Source organism: Semicossyphus pulcher, unplaced genomic scaffold, assembly GCF_022749685.1.
Source record: "Semicossyphus pulcher isolate SPU_LCO1_2020_fin unplaced genomic scaffold, fSemPul1.0.p SCAF_13, whole genome shotgun sequence".
In the NCBI taxonomy this organism is placed as follows: domain Eukaryota; kingdom Metazoa; phylum Chordata; class Actinopteri; order Labriformes; family Labridae; genus Semicossyphus; species Semicossyphus pulcher.
The window spans coordinates 20040649-20061297 of NW_027211637.1; the positions used below are offsets into that span (position 1 = coordinate 20040649).

Genomic DNA, 20649 nt, shown 5'->3' on the forward strand with positions numbered 1-20649 from the left:
GTCATAGAGCCTCCTAACTTTAGTGCTTAGCAGAGCAATGTCCTCCAACTTTGACAGACTTTGGAATGCACTAATTCAAAGAGCTTATATAAGAACATATATGACGAGTTATACGTTTTTATCTGATTCTGTTCCTATTTATTATGCAGGATTTCTGTACTCTTCTAATTAAGTTTCATCCATTGGATTGAAGTTCAGCCCAAGTTCTCTAAAAAGTCCTTTTATGTTGAAACTGCATTTCACAGACAGCAGGACACAGATGAGAATTATACATCACTGGTTCCCTTCACAGATATCAGAAAAAGTAGGATAAATATTTGTAATTTTTTAAAGGATGGGAATTGGCAAACTTTCAAAAGAAGATTTCAATACAATGTTTAGGATGTAAATATTTTTATTATAGATATCCTTAATTCTGCAGTGCTCATAGAGCTAGTATCAAATCCTTTATCCCACAAACAGCACATAAACATCTGAGAAATAAATTATAAAAGACATAAACATTCATGAGACATTATTCCCAGTTCCCCTCACATTCATTGGTGCTTATCTTCATTAGAAATCCACAGTGAGACACAAAATCAACACTTCAAGTTCTGCTTAAACACAATGTAGTGGCAAGACCCGCGTCAGGGAAAGTAAACATAGAAAAGGTCTTTGAGGGAATCCTCACCGGAACCGAACTAAGAAATGAAAGCAATTTCCAATTATCTGCTGCATAATTATTCTCCTTTAGGCCACATGTTTAATGTTCTATTAGTTTTACCCAACACATTTCACTAGTTTTAACTCTCTGCTGCGTTTATCTCTCGGGCTGCTGGAGGGTGCAGAGTTAGCTCATGGATCACCTGTGGTGTTTTATTTCCATTACATAGTATGAATAAATGTTAACTCAGAATCATTAATGCATACGAATGTGGAGAGAGACCCAGAGGGAATTAAATCTACTTTCATGGAGAGCTACTTAAAGCCTCCACCTGTGACTTATTAAAGATTCCACTTTAAAAATGTAGCCTGTAGCGACATTATATCACACCATTCCCCCGACACGCATAAAAACTTTCAGTGGACCTTAAAGAAGCCGGTGCTACATAGAAATGGCCGATACAAAAGGGAAGAGAAAAGGTGAAAAGGTGCTTTAGTATTGCTTTACATGGAAATGTTCCCTTTCTCTCTTCCCCGAAACCTTTAGAAAAGAAAAACCTAGGAAGTAAAAATATGGCATTCACATGAAGAACATCATTTTCACAGATTATTTTTTCTTCATCCAGCGATGAGTCCCGCAACTTAACTGTGATTCGACACATTTCAGGGTACATGGTGTGCAGACTGAGACTCTGAGGTGTAGGCAGGTGAACAAACAGACTGACAGGAGTGCGCCTCTTCACACAAACCCTACAAACCCCTCTTCCCAAAATGCAAAATGTCCATTCATTTTTTTCCTCATTTAAACTGAGTGTTTGTTCAGTTCACAGGATTTCTGCTTCATCATCGTCATCCTCAGAGCCCGAGGGGCCCTGGCGAACTTCCTCGTACCACTTGTTGGTCAGGGTCTTCATCTGGATGCGGCCGTGTAACAGGTCCTGTAAGAGACACGATACAGATCAGTACATCGGAACACACGCAAGAATAAATGAATTTACAGAAATATTCACATGAACAGGCCGAGAAAAATTGACACAGAAGCACTGAAGCAAATCCAATTTGTTAAAGCTCCATGCTGTTTTTGTTTACACTGCGAGAGGTTCAGATTCTTACATTTTCTCTACAGTGTTTGAAACTTCTCTTCTTGCCAAATTACATGCAGCATAGGCCTTGTGCACCAACGATTCAGGCAGACATCACTATTAATCATATAACAAAGGCACTACACTGGAAAGTGATTTAAAAAGGCATTATACAGTATGTCCAGCGGGGTTTCAACAACCACCATTTCACAGGTGACACTTTGAAAGCAGCGATTGGAAATGATCAGAGATGGCCAAAGATATCTGCTAAATTTGCATAATGAGAAACTACAGGGAAGTGAATGTGTTATGTACTTAAAGTGGTAATCTCGAAGATCTCAGTTTCGTTCTCTATAGAGATAAACGGTAATTGCGGGAGCACACTTTCGAGATATCAAGACAGTGTTGCATGTGTGACGTCCACGGTTGGCTCCAGTTGTAACTCTTGATTTTCCTCACTGACCGTCGCTTTCCTTTTCAGACTGTTTGCCTTCATCTGAGCGTCCAATTTGTTTCTTTTTCTTTGGATTTTCACTTTTTTTTTTAAGTTGTATCTGTAGTCATCGATCTTTTCTTTGTTTATTCAGCAATAGTAGATTACTGTTTACTCGCAACACTTGCAGAGACCGGAAAAGCAGCTGCTTAGCTCCATCTACCCTCTCTGGCAGACCAACCACTGCTGGGTGATGGAAAACACGTCACTAACTGGGCGCTGCTTGTGATTTTTTCTGCTAAAGTCGCACCAGACACCCAGTCCGTAATAATACTATATACTGCAAATGCAAAGGCTTTCATCAGTGGGCCATAGGCTCAATCACCATTGTGTTATCTCATTCGACGATAGATAGTAGTAGTTAACAGACATTTATTTAAAGCTCCTGTAAGGAACTTTCGGTTTGTGTTGATTTCGGCGCCCCCTGTGGACAAAGCTGTACCTCTTATCTCTTTGCTGATTTTGTCCATTACAAATAACTATATAGTCATAATCAATCTTGTTGCTGATGGTCTGATTTGCTTTTGTAGGTCACATAGAGTAATCAGACTTCATTTCAGCCTGTTTCATAACCAGCGAAAAACTCCTCACAGGAGCTTTAAATGAAAAAGAAAAGATTATTACTTTAAACTGCAGATGCAAATCACCTGTGTTACACTACAGCCGATCAGCAGGGACTAACTGTAGCGCCCCAGCTAACTCATATCTGTCTGTGCTGAAGAACAGGATTAGTTTTTAAAAGTGTCCGTGTTCAACTGCAAGCTTTGTCAAATTGTTATTTACTGAGTGGTTGTTGCTTTGTAAAGCACTTCTGTTTATTGAACATCAAACACGAGGCCTGAGAGCAAACGAGTCAGACTTGAAAACAATGAAATGCATTTAAGGATTGTGAGCCTGCAGTTTTTCTCTCTCACTCGCTCTCTCTCTCTCTCTTACCTCCTGGGTGAGCCTGCGAGTGAAAAAGGGGTTAAGGTATTTAGCATCGAGCCACATAAAGCCCTTCAGATCTTGTCTCTGGTAGATGTGAGCCTCGTACTCCTCCTCTGTCAGTTCCGATAGGTGCTCAGACTCAATGGTGTTGCCCTGGGGAGAAAAATCAGACGAGAGAGAGAGAGGGGGAGTTAGATAAATTGCACGAATGAAAGGAGAAGGGCCAACAAATGAAGTAAAGATAGTAGAGATGGAGGAGAGGACGGTTAGGTGAGAGTGGTGGAGTCGAGATCACTCACAGAAAGGACCGGAGATGAGGGAGAGAGAGCAGAGGGAGCAAAGAGAGGGGATTACATCAAAGAGGGCATGAGGGCTGATAGATGTAGTTGCTGGTACTCTGGGGTGTAATGCCAAGCTTTGAAAGACATCAAACATGTAAATACTGTACACACAAGTCAAGCAAACACACAGCCACATAGTGACCTCTCTGGTAGGATGTACTTTAGCCGACAGACTCGATGAAATATTAAACACTACAGCCTGTATTCTGCTGTCTGGGTTTCTTTTTGCTTGTCTGCTGTTTCTAGTCTGAGTCTGTGCAATGAGAGGGGTTCGCTCCCCACTGATTCAGTGTCCTTCACACACGCCACAATCAACCCTTTGATTTTTCCCTCTGAGGGGAACAGCGGAGACTCTGACGGCAGATGAGAGGACGGCACAGCAAGTATCAGTGCAGCGAGAAACTTTTAGTGTTCAGATTGAAGTGAATTCTACGTGCTTCAAACATTACCATTTTCTCCGTCTTGCTGAGATTGATGTCTTTCTTGCTCTTTCGCCGCGACTGGCTTTCCTCGATGTCCATGAGGCGAATGAGCGGCATGGTCCCGCCCCCGAGGAGGAGGATGGTGAAGAGGACAATGATGATGGTGGTGGTGCCGATGAGCTGCCGCTTCTCGATGGGCTCCAGGCCAAGATGAAGGCTCAACGCGTATGGGATAGCACCTCGTAAACCTAGCAGACAGAAAGAAAGATGAATGAAGGGGAGCGTCAGATGGATAAGAGAGCATGCACTTGTAAATGATGAGTATCCTTGATGTTTAAACACATTGTAAATACTTTTTATATGCACTTAAGGCTGCAAATAAGGCCTGTCTGTCATTTGATTTTTGTTTGTTTCCACTCTAGATGGTGCTTTTTCATCTGCTCCCTGAGACTTACAACCTATTTTAGGGCAACGGCCTGCTTTTCTTGAACGACCATATTAGTGAAAAGGTTCTTTGTATCATCTCACCACTAAACCACATGATGAACATCATTTTGGGTGTGATCTTGTGGTCTCTGAAAAAGTTCAGCAGGAACGACAGAGGGAAGATGTTTATGGCTCGGCCGAGAAGAACCAGCACCTATGGAGAGAACAACTGCTGTCAAACTCAATCAATCAATGAATTTGTATTTGTATAGCTCAAAATTGTAGATTTAGAGCAGGTCTATATCGTACTGTTTGTAATTACCGGTATAAATACTTACAATGCACCAGATGACGAAGGATATTTCAAAGTTGTGAGGGAAGCTGAAGATGGAGAGACCAAGGAAGGCAAACACGCACGTCTCTGTGTAGAACAATTAAAACAATACCTTTAAGAACTTGTTAGAAAATGGACCGGAAGCTAGAACGAGAGGAGAATTAAGGAATTTACTGACCACACATGAAGGCCACTGTGCGCAGAGTTTGCTGCATAAGGATCTGAGTGACAGGAGACAAATTGTGATGCGTGTAGTGTGACATCACAATTCCCGCAAACAGGATGGACATTATTCCTGCAGGTGGAAACAGAGCATGGCTTCAGAAAAAATCCCCAGAAAGTAAAACATAAACTGATCTGGCATCTATGCATGAGTGTGTGCCTGTGCATCGGCACACTTACCAGACAGTTTGATGCCTTCTGCCAGGCCGTAGGGAAGGTACGCAAAGATGATCATCATACCAAACTCCAGAGAAGGAGTCTTCCTCAGATCAAAGTGTTTCAGAAACTAATCAGCGAGTTAGGGAATTTTAAAAAAGATGAAAACAGACACACAAGTTTAAATTTCTCTCACACACACACACACATAATGAGTCAGGATACAAGAGCTGAGATGAGTCCGGTGAGGGTACCCAGGGCAGCAGAGCCGAAAAACATTTTAAGGAAGTATCCCAACGCTTGCAAGAAAGTCTCCCAGCCTGTTACCACGGAGTTGTCAGAGCGGGAGAAGAACCCCTCCGCTGTGCTGAAAGACAAAAGGAAAAATTTACTGTAATACTTCTTTCTGACCCTAGAGGGCAGAAACACTCCACCTGAATCCTGCAGAAGTATGAGCGTGTGCGCATGTGTGGATAAATGTGTGTGTGCAATGTTTGTAATCCTGCCATCAAGATCCTGTTTGCTAAACAGTGGTTGGCTGTATTGTATCACCCCACTGAATTAAATGGAATATGAAGTAAAAGGAAGTTAATGTGACATTCTGCCATAGACTCATAATTATGAATTATAATATATTTTTTTGAAAGTCAATCTAAGCTTTCTTAGACTTTAAAGAGTGGAGTGACTTTTAAACAAATGTAGAACCAAAATTATGATAAGGAACTGTTTCTTAAAAAATAAAGCATTTTTGGACTTTGACCCTGTAGGTTAAAAAGGATTTATCATCATGTTTGTATTTTTAAAAAGCTGCATTTCTGATATCTTATTTATTTTTGCAGCAGAGACCAAAAATCGATTGTCTCCTACAATTAAAATCCTGAAACTTATTAACAAAGCAAAGGCATTTGCAGCCTGGCTGTTAAAAACCACCAGGCCGCTCTGTAATGTAGCTTTCTAAGAAAGCCGGTCTGTGAGGTGCGAACAACAAGCAAACTGCCAGGGCTGTTCAGCCTATCTATTATTCATGCGCTCATTTACTCTTCGGGGCCATGCAGACACTTGAGATCACTTTGCACATTTAGCTGGTCGTGAGTAGGAGAGATAAGGCAGGAATAAAGTGAGCACAGACACAGCAGATAGGATGACAGCAGAGCGTACAAACAAGCAGATCCTGCCAACTGCCTGTTTCTGTCTAACTTGTCTGTCAAGATTTTGTCGCTGTGCTGGCCACCAGTCAGTTCACATAGCGCAGTTTTTATAAACAATCCAGAGAGACTGATGCTCTAAAGAGACCCTCTTTCATGTCTGCAGCGGGATGTGTGACTGAAATAGGATGCAACTTTTTGTGCTCATTATGAGAAATTAGGGTTTGTGGTTTGACAAAGTTAGAGCGAAAACATTTCATCAACAATGCTCGTCTGGGAAGGTCATGGATGCTATCACATTCATCAGATCGACATTTTAACTGCCTAAGACTATAAATAACACATTTATCAGATTGTAAAAAATTGTTTCCATCATCCTTGACTTCTGTGTGTGTGCACGTCTAAAGCCACAAAATAGGTCACTTTTGTTCTTCTGGCTTCCTGTCACAGGAAGTGGGGCTTGAGTTTGTTACATCCAGCAGCAGGTGATAATGATTCAAGAAGTGATTTAAGAATTTTTGGCAAGTTATTCTTAGAGAATGTGTAGGGATGTATTTAGGTACAGAACTGTAAATACTATGGTTATGTAACTGCACTGTATACTATAATAAGTGTTTTGGTGCCCTTGTTCCACTAAATTACATCTTAATAGGGACATTACAGTCAGAGTGTGCATGCAACTTTGACGATGAGACAATGTTTCTTCATGTGCAACATTTTGACAGTTGTGGTACTGTCTTTCATAACATCTGCATACTTAATCGTGCCAATGTGTGTTCCCTTGAGACTCTTACTTTGTTAGGACAATGGAGACGGCGTCGTTCAGGATGCTCTCACCAAACACCAACATGTTTAGGACCGGGTCCACGTTAAGGGCGTTAAAGATGGCGATGGTAGCTACGGGGTCCACAGCTGAGATCAGCGAGCCGAAGGCAAAGCTACAGCGAGGGAGTGAGAATGAGAAGAGGATAACAGTTACACAGTAATGGTGAGATACTTTTACAGGCATAAACATACTTAAAAGGGATTATGTAACAAACAAATGTGGGAAACAATAATAAACCACCAAAAACATGTAATTTAAGAGACGGTAAGAGGGAGGCAGAGAAGAAGTGCTTCAAGAACAGGAAAGCACATGCATTTTACTAATGCGACACAATCCTCTGAACTGCTATTATGTATTTCTATTTGTACAAGTTTGTGTGAGTCATTTGAATGTGACTTGCAGTCAAATAGGCCTAACCTACAACAGTTTGGGAAAGAATTCTTGGACAGCAGTTTCCCATGATAACAAAATATATTTCCCTTTGATGATCTTCAATTTAAGATGTAGTATTTCAGTTTAGATGTCCATATAAGGCCATTTTTATTCTTTAATACATAACATATGTTTGTGTCCTGTAACTGTATCTGCAAGCATGTAAATAAATGTGGGCAGAAATGGATGGAAAGAGACAGTAAGTGTTGGAAAAAGAAAACACAAAAAAACAACGTCTTGGGATTTTCCCTCCAAAATTCTATTGAACTCTTTCTTGACTCATGCTTTGATTACCACTGAATTTCATTACAATGTTTTCCAGCTTCTGGGAATCCAGCTAACAAAAACACAATCACACACGGGACTGAAAATATTTCCTTTTTGCTGAAGGAAAAAAAAGAAAAAGGAAAAATGTGTGCTTGAGCACACGCACACACTCATGCTGGCTGAGTGTGTTTACATGCGCACTAGTTTCCTGGTTCTGATGGTGGTTTTTCAAGTATCCTGGAATTGTGTTGCACATGCAAACATCATATCCTGTTTTAAGGGATATGAATAACCCTGATCCTGCGTTTGAGACACTTGGATATGCTACCTCGAATACTCCGATGGAAACCAGGTCATGTAAACACCTTTAGAACATAGTGTGCACACAGAACTGTTTTCTACAGAGATCATGTACACAGAGATACAAGTAACCATCTAAACATTATATCCTCAGTATGATCAAAGTCAGCATAAAGCTCAAAACCTGGAAACTAATGAGCATGTAAACACAGTCTGTGTGTCAATAAGGAGACTTGTGCACAATAACAACCTGAAGCTTCTCTAAAGAAGACACAGGGGTGTGGAGACGCACTCTGCTCATCTGTCAGCCGCCTCTGACAGCTGGATTAACGCCCTGTCCCCGGCTTACTTATAGTTAAACCATTTAAACTTTAAGGTAGACTAACAGTGTCAGTGGGTGATGCTACTATTAAATACCTACATCCAATTTCCTTTAAGTCATTTTGTGCGTAGAGTGGTGTTTTTGGGGGTGGTAAAGTCTGACGACACAGAAGTTGGTTGAGGTTTTAAGAAATCCCCTGATACTCAGATACAGGCATGGGACATAACGTCAGGTGCTAAAACAATCATACTAAAAGTTAGAGCGGAATAAATACTTACCTATCAGTCATGGACATCTTATAGATCACATCAGCCTGAGAAAAAACCCAAAAGATACCCGGAAACAGACACACTCATTGTTAAAAGTGTAAACAAGGAAAGATTCCGAACAAGAGATAAAAATAGCTGTTTGCACCTAAACAAGTGTTCTCCGTATTATAATGCAAGCTGTTCCAGGAAATGCACTAAATGTAAACATTTCATTAGGTTCACACTGTTTTTCTAAACTGACCAAGCAATACAAAAATTTGTTGACAGATAATACAACAATCCTCACCTGCCCAAGGAAATAGATCCCTCCTCCGACGATGAAGGCCGAGATAGCTGTGCCGATGACAGCAAAGAGAGTAATGGAGCCGATGTTCTGGAAGAAGTTTCCCTGTACATACATGGACACACAGCGTAAGTATTCATGGGTTAAGCGGCATGACATTTGAAGCCAGCATACATATGGAAAGTAAAAGCAGAGAGGGTAAAAGTAGTGAGAAAATGTCAGTTTCCTTGTGAGGAGTGGAGCAGAATGTACACGAACAGCATATCAGAAGAAACAGAAGGCCATTAAGATTATTTAAAATACATAATAACTTGTAATGAGCCAACGTTTTTTATTCGCCAATTTATTCTGAGCTGAGTTGAGCAAATATAAAACAATAGTGCTTATAAATGTCGCAACTGGAATGAAACAATAAAGCAATAATATAGCTGACAGAGTGCAGTGCTGCTGATGCTTTATGCGCTCATGTCGGCCTGAGGCATCAGCAAACTTAAGAGGTTGCTCCGGTCTCCGGTCGTATTCTGTATTTACTCAGAGTGAATTTCATTGCGGTGCATTTTTAAGTAGAAAAAAAGAAGTAAAAAGTTACAACATCATATTTTTTGTCTCTTTTGTGGGCTTGAATTGTGGCTATATATGTTAAGCTTGTGCAAGTGCTAATGTAGGTTTGCTTTGTTCATTCTAAGTACATCCAGTGTCGGTCAAAGTACATAACTTTATTACTTGAGTCAAAGTACAGATACTCTTGGTCAAATATAACTCCAATACAAGTGAAAGCTGCTCAGTCAAACTATTACGCAAGTACTTGCTTTTAAAAATATTTCAGTATTCAAACTGCTTTTTAAAAACATCTTAAAACGCTGTATTTACATTTTCCAGATTTTCAGCACCGAAATAATTGGAATAATAATAAGAACAACCTTAAATACATGCTGACCAGGAAAAATGTCAGCCGTAGCCATTACCAGCACTAAATGAACTGCCTGATCTGAAGGACGTTTGCTCTGCGTTTGCTCTATGTTCAACCATGGAGACGCGTGAGGTACAGGTAAGGCAAAACCACGTAGACAAACCACACGCAGAACTACACGAACACAGTTGATTGTCTTTCGGATTTGAGAAAAGAAAAGAAAATTCATTGGCTGACTTCAGAGCAAAAGTAGCGAGAACATTGATAGAAATATAGTGGAGTCAAAAGTACGATATTTAACTTTCAAATGTAGTGGAGTAAAAGTAAGAAGTTTCCCTCCAAAAAAATAGATAAGTAAAGTACAGATACTCAAAAAATGTACTTAAGTACAGTACTCAAGTTAGTTTACTTTGTTACTGTTAGGGATGGGCACCGATATTCGAATATTCTAAATGACGTCGATATTCGACAATCCATGTACCATATGGATTTTTTTTTTTTGCCCGAAGTTCATTAAATATTATTATAATTAGCTAAATCATTCACATATTGTTCATTAAACGTGTATACCAATGTCACTTAAAACATGTAAAAAGTAGAAATAAAGAAAAAACATGCCTGGCACAGCAGCGTAACTAATTAACTATTTAAACTTCCATACGCACCGTCGGGACACTGGACCGTGTATTCGTATCTGTGGGCACTATTGTCAGTGTGTGTGTGTCGGTTTCTGCTTGTATTAGAGAGAGAGCGCACGTCAGAATAAACGCGCATGATGGAGAGCTTGGTGTCTCGGCTGTTTTTGGCCCGCGCGGGGCTCGAGCAGGAGTCTCCCCGAGGTGAAGCAGGCGTGTGTGGAGGCTTCTGGCGTCACCAGATCGGCACCAAACTGAAAGCAGTATCGTGATTGAGAGACGCCGAGCTTTTGTTTCCCTCGTCTCCTCCCATAGACAACTTCATTTCACTGTGTCAGCAAATACACTGATGCTTCCTTATGAGGAAGAGCGCTACAGTGCGTCCCTGTGTGAGTAACAAACAGAGACTCGCACGTTGTGAACTCGCCGCTGTACGCCAATCTTACTAATGTGCCCTTTAAACAGCAGACACAGACAGCGTTGGGTGATAAACACTTTATTTTTATTTATTTATTTTGTTGTGAGGTTAACCTGGATATCAGATTTTTATTTAAATAGAATATTTCAAATATTGATATGCCTTCAAATGCCCATCCCTAGTTACTGTCCACCAGAGTACATCACATTGTATTGGGGCTTATTTCTTCAGCCTTATGCCCACATTATACCGTACCTTATGTAAAGAGTATCCAGATTCAAAGATGATGGGCGGCAGAAGCAAAAGGAAGAACATGTTGGGTCGGAACATTTCCTCCTCCTTTAAGATAAAGAGAGAGATATTAGTTTAATAATTACACAGGGGGAAAAAAGGAGTGGTGGTCAGGTAACAGACAAGTGAATGTAATCTTGGCTTGGAGTTGCACAGTAGCTTATAGTGATAAATTATAGCAGGGAAGGAAAAGGCCAAGTATAACAGGAAGCTGGGAGTAGAGTAAGCATCCAGGAAACCTTTCAGATTAAATGCATTACAAAGCGCAGCAACATAATGAATAAAACACATTACTTATTTCTGTGTCGATACATAATCTGTCATGTTTTATCATCCTGAATGAGCCTTGAATGGTCTTTAATATAAACCAAAACCCTACTGCAGTCTGATTCATGAACGTGTGATGTGATGTGTCACTGACTAAAACATGTGCTCGTGGCTATTATAAAATCCTCAACTAAACTTTTCTGCTATTCCTCCGACAGTCAGTTCAGTGAAAATCAGCTGATTGAATACTTAGTCATGGAGGAGGTAAAAGGGTGACAACGTAGGGCCATGTCTGAGCCGTTAGTAACAAGCATTCCTCTGACAAAACTAATTTGGATGTTGACTTCAGGATACCAAACACACACACACACAAACACACAAACACATATCAGGTGCTCATCAGGGGAAATGCCTGCCTGCCAGCCAATTCCTGCTCACCACTCCTGACAAGCTCTTTCTTTCACACATACTGGAAAAGGGACACGTGAATACCTTGATTTTTTTTTATCTCTGAGTCTCTCAATCACGCGCACGCACCCGCACACGCACGCACACGCACACACACACACACACACACACACACACACACAGTATCCCAGTGACCTGAGCTCCCTGATTATTTCAGCGATATAATGAAATCATTGTTGCTTCCCGGCTAAATGGGCCAGCCTCCCAGATCAGGCGTAGGCATCATGTGCCCGTGCATTACGCTCTGGCTGCCAATGTGTCTGTGCATGATGCACCATGTGCTCTTGTATAAGCTTGTGCACTTGTGTGTTCTGTGCACAATATATGTGTGTAATATAGAAGCCAATACAAAAGATTAGTGCACTTTCATAGGTGAGAGCTATTTCTTGGCCGTGGTTGACGCTGCAGTTAGAAAGATAAAAGAGGGCAGGCCTATATTTACTCCATCAAGCCAACAATCTATCTCATTGTACTGTGGAGACCAGTTATGACAGCTGGTAGAGTCTGACTCAACCGCAACAACCCTACAAGCAGATGGACATGAAGTCAGTTCCTTCCTCCTTTGGGTGTGTTATTTTCATGGAAAACTACAGAGATAAGAGTTGCTATATTTAACACAGACAACTGCCAACATTTGAATATGCTGTGTGACTGGTGAACTTACAGAGTGATTTTTGACATATTAGCAGCACTATTCTTTTAAAGCAATTAATCCAAAATGACCGTACGAGTCACAAAATTCAGTGTAATACAAACATGAATATAAAGCTTACGTTAAATCTCAATGTATAATCCATTACTCCTATCTCAACGGTCATTTAGGAGTGAGATGCAAAGAGGCATGAGGTCATCGGCAAATGAGGTAAGACAATACTGTAGCACATCGTTTAATTACAACTGTACAGCGGCTGTCAAGTTGATATCTGTGGCTCTTGTGATAAATTTGTCAACACCAGCCATACACCATTCTGGATACAAGCGCTTAAAAGTGGGTCAGGCTTAGAAAATAGCCTATACAGGTATGATGTAGTGAAAGGCTTTGCTCATGCTCACTTTGTCTTATCATGCATTCAAATTTCAGGAAAAGTAGGCCAACAAGGAATGCTTCCAGGTTTCCACTCTTTCCTTGACATTTATCTCAACAGAACTCTGCTCTTCCTTGCAGGTGAAAGGTCAGGAATGAATATTAACACCTGAGGCAGAGGAGGGTATGCTGTGAATGCACTACAGTCTGACATCTACAGCTGTTCTTCCGCATATATTCATGTCTGCACACGTTTCACTGCCACATATAAGAATGCCTACTGGAGTGAACACACGCACGCTGACTTTGCATACACCTTTCTACACAGATTTAAACAAGCAGATGTCAAGACGCTGATTTTATGTATTTGTAATGGTGCATCTTCATGTACAATGGATGTATGATTATGCATGTATTCATATACAGTGTGTGCACATGCAGATGTATTTGTGCATAATGCATATGTTCCTGTTACCTCTATATTCATGCGTGTATAACACTGAACTTTATGACAAGTACACCAGGTTTCATGTACATATGAGTTTAAAATGCAAGTTTTTAGATGAAAATTGTTATTATGAAACCAATCTTTGATCCTATCGGCTATAGTCTGACGATATAGCCTCTGGGGACAACGGTGAACATGCCGGGCGTGTAGCCAGCGGTTAGCAACTTCCTTTACCGCATGCTGTATAGTTTACAGGAAAAGAAACCGTTTTTTTTTTTTTGTGATTTACTTTAATTAATGGATCACGATGCAGATTAGTAAAAAGTAAAAATAAAGCTTTGTCAGGTCTGTCCTCAAGAGGACAAGAAGACTACTTTTCAAATGTTCGATTGTTGAACGGAGGTTGGATCGATCATGATGCATTCAAGGAAGCCGGGAAATCTGAACACTGAACTAGTAAGGGCTGCAATTAAGGTTTGCAATATCATATAACATGTCACTTAATTTCTTCAAATAATTATTTCATGATTTAGTGTATAAAATGCAAGGAAAGTTAAAAGTGTTTTTTAGTGACGGGCAAACAGTTCAAAGCCTAAAAGGCATTCAAATAACAATGACATAAAGCAAAGACATGCAGCAAAATGTTTGGCATTTTTTGCACGCTAAATGACTCAAATGATTAATCACTAAACAAACTTGTTGGTAATTCAATTACTGTTGAATGACTAATTGATTTAAGTTAAGGTCATAATGCCCTAAATGCCCTGAAAACACGAGAAACAAGGTCTCCAGGGAAAGGGTAATGAGATTTCCTGATACACTGATATTGACAGACAGCAGAGAAAAACATGTTGTAAGGCGTTGGATGATGCAATTGATAAAACCAGGGAGCCCATGACGGGCACACTCTGGGGAAGTGTTGACACAGAGCTTGAAGTAAATGAGAAAAGATGAATGCCAAAGATGAAGGGAGCACAGTTAAAAGAGGGTGGAGATATAACAGATAAAATATGAGCAGGAACGATGGAGGGACCTTCGTTCACAGTACAGGCTCCCTGGAGGCTTGGCTTTGACACATGGTGACATCACCACGTGGGAAAAAAAGGCCCCTCAAACCACAATTAAAACTGCTCTCCCCGTGTCGCTCTCTCTCTGCTCGGCGTTGGAGAGATCTATTAAAAGTATGTGCTGCCCTTTGGGGCTTAAAACACACAACTACAGCCACTGAGGGGAAATTATGAGCTCAGATACAAGCACACGAAAAGCAGAGAGAAAACTAAGTTATCACCTGGAGTGCACTGGAGATGCAAATACATTCACCTATGTATCTCTCTCTGTGCTGTGCCTGAGAGACGAGTTGCTGCTAGCGTGTTACTTCTTACCAGCAATCTGTGTCAGAGCACAGGGGAGAGATGGGCAGATGAGAGAAGGGGAAGCAGTGAACAGTACCAAAGAGCGCACAAGGGAAAAGCTCATCTTCATATGCTGGAGCGTAGGGGAGTGGAGAGAGATGGGTTGGTAGCGAAAAGCAAAGAAAGTAGATTGCTGGTAAAGGCGAGGGCAAAGCCAGTGATGACAGGAGGCTGCTGCCTGAGGGGGGTTTTGTACCCTCTCTGAGGATTGTGGGTTTTTTCTTGAGGTTGGCTATTATAGCCAAAAGGCCCAGCTTTAGATACATGCTCGTTGGATCCATTAAGGTAGGTACAAGTGTGAGGCAACCAGTTTAAACCTGCAGAATGAGCTACAGTTTGAAAAAAAGAGAAGAAAACACTTCTATGGAAAACCACTAACTGTTTGCACTATTTCCAAAGAGTTCAACTTAAAAAAGGGATGCCGACAGAATGACTCTGGCTGGGTTACTCACTGAACATGTTACATGTGGCGTGCCTGTTCATAGGAGCTCTATCAAAAACAAACAGGTCAGACGTCATGGATTTGCTTCATGGACCTGGGTCTTTTGATGTTACAATGGACGATAAACACAACCTCCATGCTGCTGCAAAGAAGCTGCCGCAGTGGAACTATATTACACTCTACTCAAGCTGTAAAGTGATAATAGGTCATGAAGCCAGTGCCTACTATATATGGGCAGGTGAGCTGGTCTGCTAGCCAAAAGCAAAACACAAAAACAAAGATAGCCATCCAGAGATTCACAGGACAGGGGTAAAGGGGGGATTGGGGCTCCGAGGGCTCTGGTTACTAGTGCAGATGACTCAGCAACACCCTGGGGCCCCCGGGCCACAAAACAATGGGCCCCAGTGTGCAAGAAACATTGACACAACCTGTCCTCTTTTCCTCCCTGCCCCCTCATTCTGCATCTCTCTCGCTCTCAGCCGCTCTTGTTCACTGGTTCTCTCGCTCACTGGCAGAAAACAAGGAATGTTAATTAAAGGCTTTGAGAACCAGGAGAAAGAAGGAGGGCTCGTATAGGGACAGAGAGGGACCAGATAACAGGGAAAGAATGGTGTGTGTCACCATGGGTAGGTAACAGAGCGGAGATAAGAGAGATTAGATTTGTGACAAAAACAGTGGCCAGGAAATGAATGAGCAAAAGGCAGGAATGGAAGGAGAGATGAGAAAGTACACCACAGGGTCGACAGATGTTTGTTGGGTTAGGGTGGGTGGGGGGATTCCTAGAGAATTTGCTGATGGATAAATTGCATCATACAAGAACTAGGAAGGTGGTTATGTACTCTAAGCTTGGCGCATTATGTTTTCAATAAGCCTGCCTTCTGAAAAAATATCAAGAATGCAGTGGGTGTAGCTTTGTTTAAACATCGAAGCAACATCGTCTTATAAATTCAAGGGGTTAGAGGGAAAGAGCTGCAACATGTACACACAAAAAACATCTGTGTCTGTGTGTGAATTGCGTGCACATTGTGAGCAAGAATTGCGGCCAGCACAGTCTGAACACAAGGTTGCGGGAGCAGGGTGTGAACAAGAAGTGAAACAATACCTTCCAGTTGGCCAGTTCCTGGAACTCGATGATCTTAATGAAGCCTCCCATTAGAATCCCTGGAAAGAGCGAGGAGACAGGAAAAACAATACCACTGTTTAAATATTTTACTACTTCCTGTGTAAAATTTCAATACAAGCAGAATACAGACAGAGTGCAAACCGGAGGCAAAGTGCTATTTTAGTCATAAAAACAAATGGAAGCCTGGCTAATGTCCACCAGGGATAAATTAGATATGAAGAGCGTACCAGGGCTATTGTCTTAGTTTTGTCTTTGAGAAAGTCCCCTTGGGCCCTCAGCTCTCTAGTTACATAGCCCAGCAGAACATTAATTAAAAGGGCGAGGAAAACACAAAGACTTGTAAAGGGCAGAGAAAGAGAGAGATAAGACGTGAAAATAAATTAAGTACACGCATCAAAGCATTGTGTAAGACCCAGATATACGGGCAGATGGAAAGGGATAGTGCAGAGGAAGACACAAAAAGGGTTGTTGGGAGACAGAGGAAGTGATGAGGAAGGAAAAGCAGTCCTTCCTGATTTGTAACCAGAGTGTTATCTCTCCTCAGCAGAGTCCCCAGCTCCAGACAATGCTGAGGTGAGCGCCGTCTCACTTGAAACATGCGAATCATGTAAGAGGAAAAGGCTTTCAGGGTCAGGATAGGTATGTGTCACTGAGGTTTCAGTGAGGGTAACTGCACAAACATTCAAAAAAGGGAGACAATAGAAGGCAGAGGGGAAGTACAATAAACCCAAAGAGACCTCAAACAAGAGGCAAATCTGAATCTCTCAAAAGAAGAAATCTTTTGCTTAATTCCCCGGTGGACGCACACAAACAGGCAACAATGTTTGAAATTTACTATGAAACACAATGTGTTAAACACAAGGAAGACAGGTCGGATAAAAAGTTAGAAATCCAAAGAACAGGCATCAAATCCATTATTTATACGTGCTCTAAAAAAAGAAAAGATCTTCCTAGAGAGGTTTTAAATATAGAAACATTGTACCAGTACTTTCCTAAACCCAGCCTGTGCAGAGCAACACGTTACGTAAGAAGTACTCACCGAGGGACACGACAGCCACACTCTCTGGAAGAAAATGTAGCTTGAACTTGATAAGCAGGTGCACCAATATGATGCAGATACCTGGGGTGGAGAGCAAAGATCAGTGAATGAATATTCAGGGCAAATCCATCCATGTCCCGACCATCATGTCACACCAACTCAGATCAGCCCCAAAATAACCCCCCACCCCCATCATAAAGTGTTAACATCTTCTCTTTGGCTGCTTTCCTCCACATAACCTACAGTGAGGACCGGAAAGGGCAAACAATATAATCTAATCCTCTCTTTGACAGTCTAAACAGCTACCTCAATTCCCATCGTTTGGTCTTAATAAAAAAAAACATGTTATGCAAATGAATTCAATTACACTAGCTTGACATAAATATGGCTACAAAGCAGTTGCTTGACATTTAAAATTATAGTTGAGACTGTACAATAAAGGATAATTGCTCCCAATTAGAACATAAAATTAGATTGTTACAGTACCATAGGGCATTCACCATGTATGTCAATGAACCAGTGAGTATGCACATTAGCTAATTATGATGAGAAACCCCAAGGCCTCAATGAAGTAAAGTAAACAGCAATTTATACATACAGTAAAAACTGCAGTGCAGCAAACGAGACAAACAGAAGACACAGCATATGGTAGCAGAGTTTATCAAAGCTGGACTGTTCTCTCATAAGGGAGATTAAACTCAGGCTTAATTAAAGCTGGAGGGAAATGGTCCATGATGTTAATATTGTCTCCACGAAGTGCAATTTAGGACTAATGGATGCTTTAAATTGTACTCTAAGGTGTTACATTTATTGACATATCCTGTCTTAGTCAAACAACAGATGAGATGGTATGACCCTGCGTGTTTTACTTCTTGCAACACATCACATTTTTAATCTGTTAAATTATTTGGTTCAAGACAAAATAGATTTTTCTGTGTCTACAAAGTGAATTAGCTTAATTGTCAACTTTATGCATGATTTATGCCATTTCCTTGGTCTAAACCCTTACATTGGTAAGCATGTGATTTAACACAGAGTGACCCAAAGTGAGTAATAAGCATTTTTCTAGAGAAGAAACCACATCCTTTCCCATATCCACTTCCCACATTGTGGTATGTCCTTCTTGTTTCTTATCCTGTGTGCTCAGAGGGACCTTAGACTCCCTTAGACTGTTGTTTCTTGGAAAACAATGTGCGTGAGTAGTTTATGCTGGCAGCAAAAGACTGAGTCAGACAGATATTCTGCAATTCAGCATCAAAGAGTGACTACTCACCAATAACCAGTAGGCTAAAGAATATGGTCAACCCACTGGACTGCTCTTCTTCTTGGGCTTTGACGCCCGTCTGCACAGGCAGTATAGGCTTGACGGTTGGGGGTGCCGGAGTTATCGGCTTGGCAGCAAGCTTTGTAGAATGGAGGGTCTCGTTGTTGAAGTTATCAGTGTCATTGGACTTGCTGCAGGGAGGCAGTCAAGAGAAAAGGCAATTTAGTGTGAAACAAAAAACCTACAAACGAATCAGAAAGATAGATAGATGTGGATCTGGATTCAACATAACATTGAAATCTTATTTCTTTATACATTTCTGTTGATAAATCTGTCTAATAATTGGAGAGAAGAGAGAACATGGAAACTGAATCCCTTCATTTTTCACCTTTTCTAAACATTATATTAATACTAGGATGCAATTGGTATTTCAGTATTTAAAAAAATGTTCCCGATTTGTAAGTACGCAATTGTTACATATTTATGTTTTCTTGTGTGTCCACTTTCTTTTAAGTACAGTGACAGAACATTCCTTGTAGAGATTCTATAGTCATAGTGGTTTTGACTCAGAAATATGAGTAAACCACTTACTTTTGGGTGTTACCTGAATTGGGCCTTACGTTTATAATACATGTTATTACATCTGACTAAGCTTAATGAACCCCAAAGAAGGGACTTTGAAATTAAAATAAGTTGTTTTAACGATGTCAATTCAAAATGGTCCCCTACACTGTAACTTAATAACAACCATATATGCGTAACTTTGTACAATTTAACTACACTATTTCTATTGTTGTTTATTGGGTGAGTTAATGCTGCTCGGCTAACACTACTAAACATGTTACAACAAAGGTATTAACATTAATAAGAATTCAGAAATGTATCTCCTAAATTTGGCTACTTGTTAAATCCTTACACAAAAAGGGTTTCCTGCCCCCCCCTAAATTTAGTGTATTGAAAATGACTGCACTACAATAATTGTCAGGTGTTATTAAGCAGTTAATCTTGACAACATGCTAGCCAGAAGGCAAAAACGTCACATTGTAAACCTGTTAAATTGCATTACGTACGATGCTATTGTTAGCTAGTTAGCAACATTGGGATACGTTACTGCAAAGAGAGACGGAATTCAACATTTGTAGGCAACAACCTGACAAGCTGTCCATCCTTCTGTGGCTCATGTGAAGCGAGTCCATCTTCATTATCATGTTTTACTGACGTTTGCTGTTTTTTAACTAAAGTGTTATCCTTGTGGTTCACAACCCCTCCATCGTCGCCATCTCTCTCACGCAGGTCCAAGGAGTCTTCCCTCTTACCTCGCTGCGGCACGCACGGATTCACGAATAACAGCAATAAGGATAGCAACACAATTTTGTGGCTGACGCCTCTCATTCTCAAACCGGTGAATTTAAGGGCTAAAACAGCGTTTTGTGATGAATATGACTGGAAGTTCCATGTCGACAGCTCCATGTATCTGTTGACATCACGACTCCACTTCCTGGTACAGGCGTTGAAGGGAATTGTAGTCTTTACGTTGCATGGATGACAGAACATAATACCATGAACAAACGAACAGTTTGATGCAATTATTGCCAGAGAAAAATACATATATTTAATTTTGTCACAGAAAATATTCATATTTAAATTATGTTAATAAAGTATCAGTGGTCACCAGTAATTCTTGTGTACTCAGTTTCCCATGAGCCATTGTTGTGTAGCGTCAGCTGTCCGCCCGATGTTTCATGGATAGGCTAGTATAGTTTTGCACCTGCTGCAAATTACCTGCAGATGCAGAAGACACCAGATACACCTGTGAACCATGAGCTAAGTCATAATAGATGAATGCAAATTGAGATTATTAGAAAAAAGGTTTGAAATTAAATAAAAGAAACAATTATAAAATATTTATATTTAAATTGTTAGTCATGCATTAGGCCTATAGGCCTACTGCAAGATCCTTCCCAAAAGCAAATACTTGGTGACTAGATTACATTGTTTAGAACCTGTATTCTG

At 40.7% G+C, this 20649-nt stretch overlaps 1 protein-coding gene across 1 annotated transcript; it reads right to left on the bottom strand.

Moving 5' to 3' along the window:
- Positions 1-376: 376 nt before the first annotated feature.
- Positions 377-20125, bottom strand: slc9a8 (solute carrier family 9 member 8). The gene is made up of 16 exons (XM_069659983.1): positions 19787-20125; positions 18646-18827; positions 17373-17453; positions 16313-16371; positions 11114-11197; positions 8899-9000; positions 8622-8656; positions 6991-7134; positions 5277-5418; positions 5076-5181; positions 4852-4968; positions 4678-4760; positions 4442-4553; positions 3941-4161; positions 3157-3303; positions 377-1583 (listed from the first exon to the last, which is right to left on the bottom strand). The coding sequence occupies exons 1-16, from the start codon at positions 20104-20106 to the stop codon at positions 1470-1472; spliced, it is 2049 nt and encodes a 682-aa protein (XP_069516084.1). The 5' UTR covers positions 20107-20125; the 3' UTR covers positions 377-1469.
- Between the last annotated feature and the right edge of the window lie 524 nt (positions 20126-20649).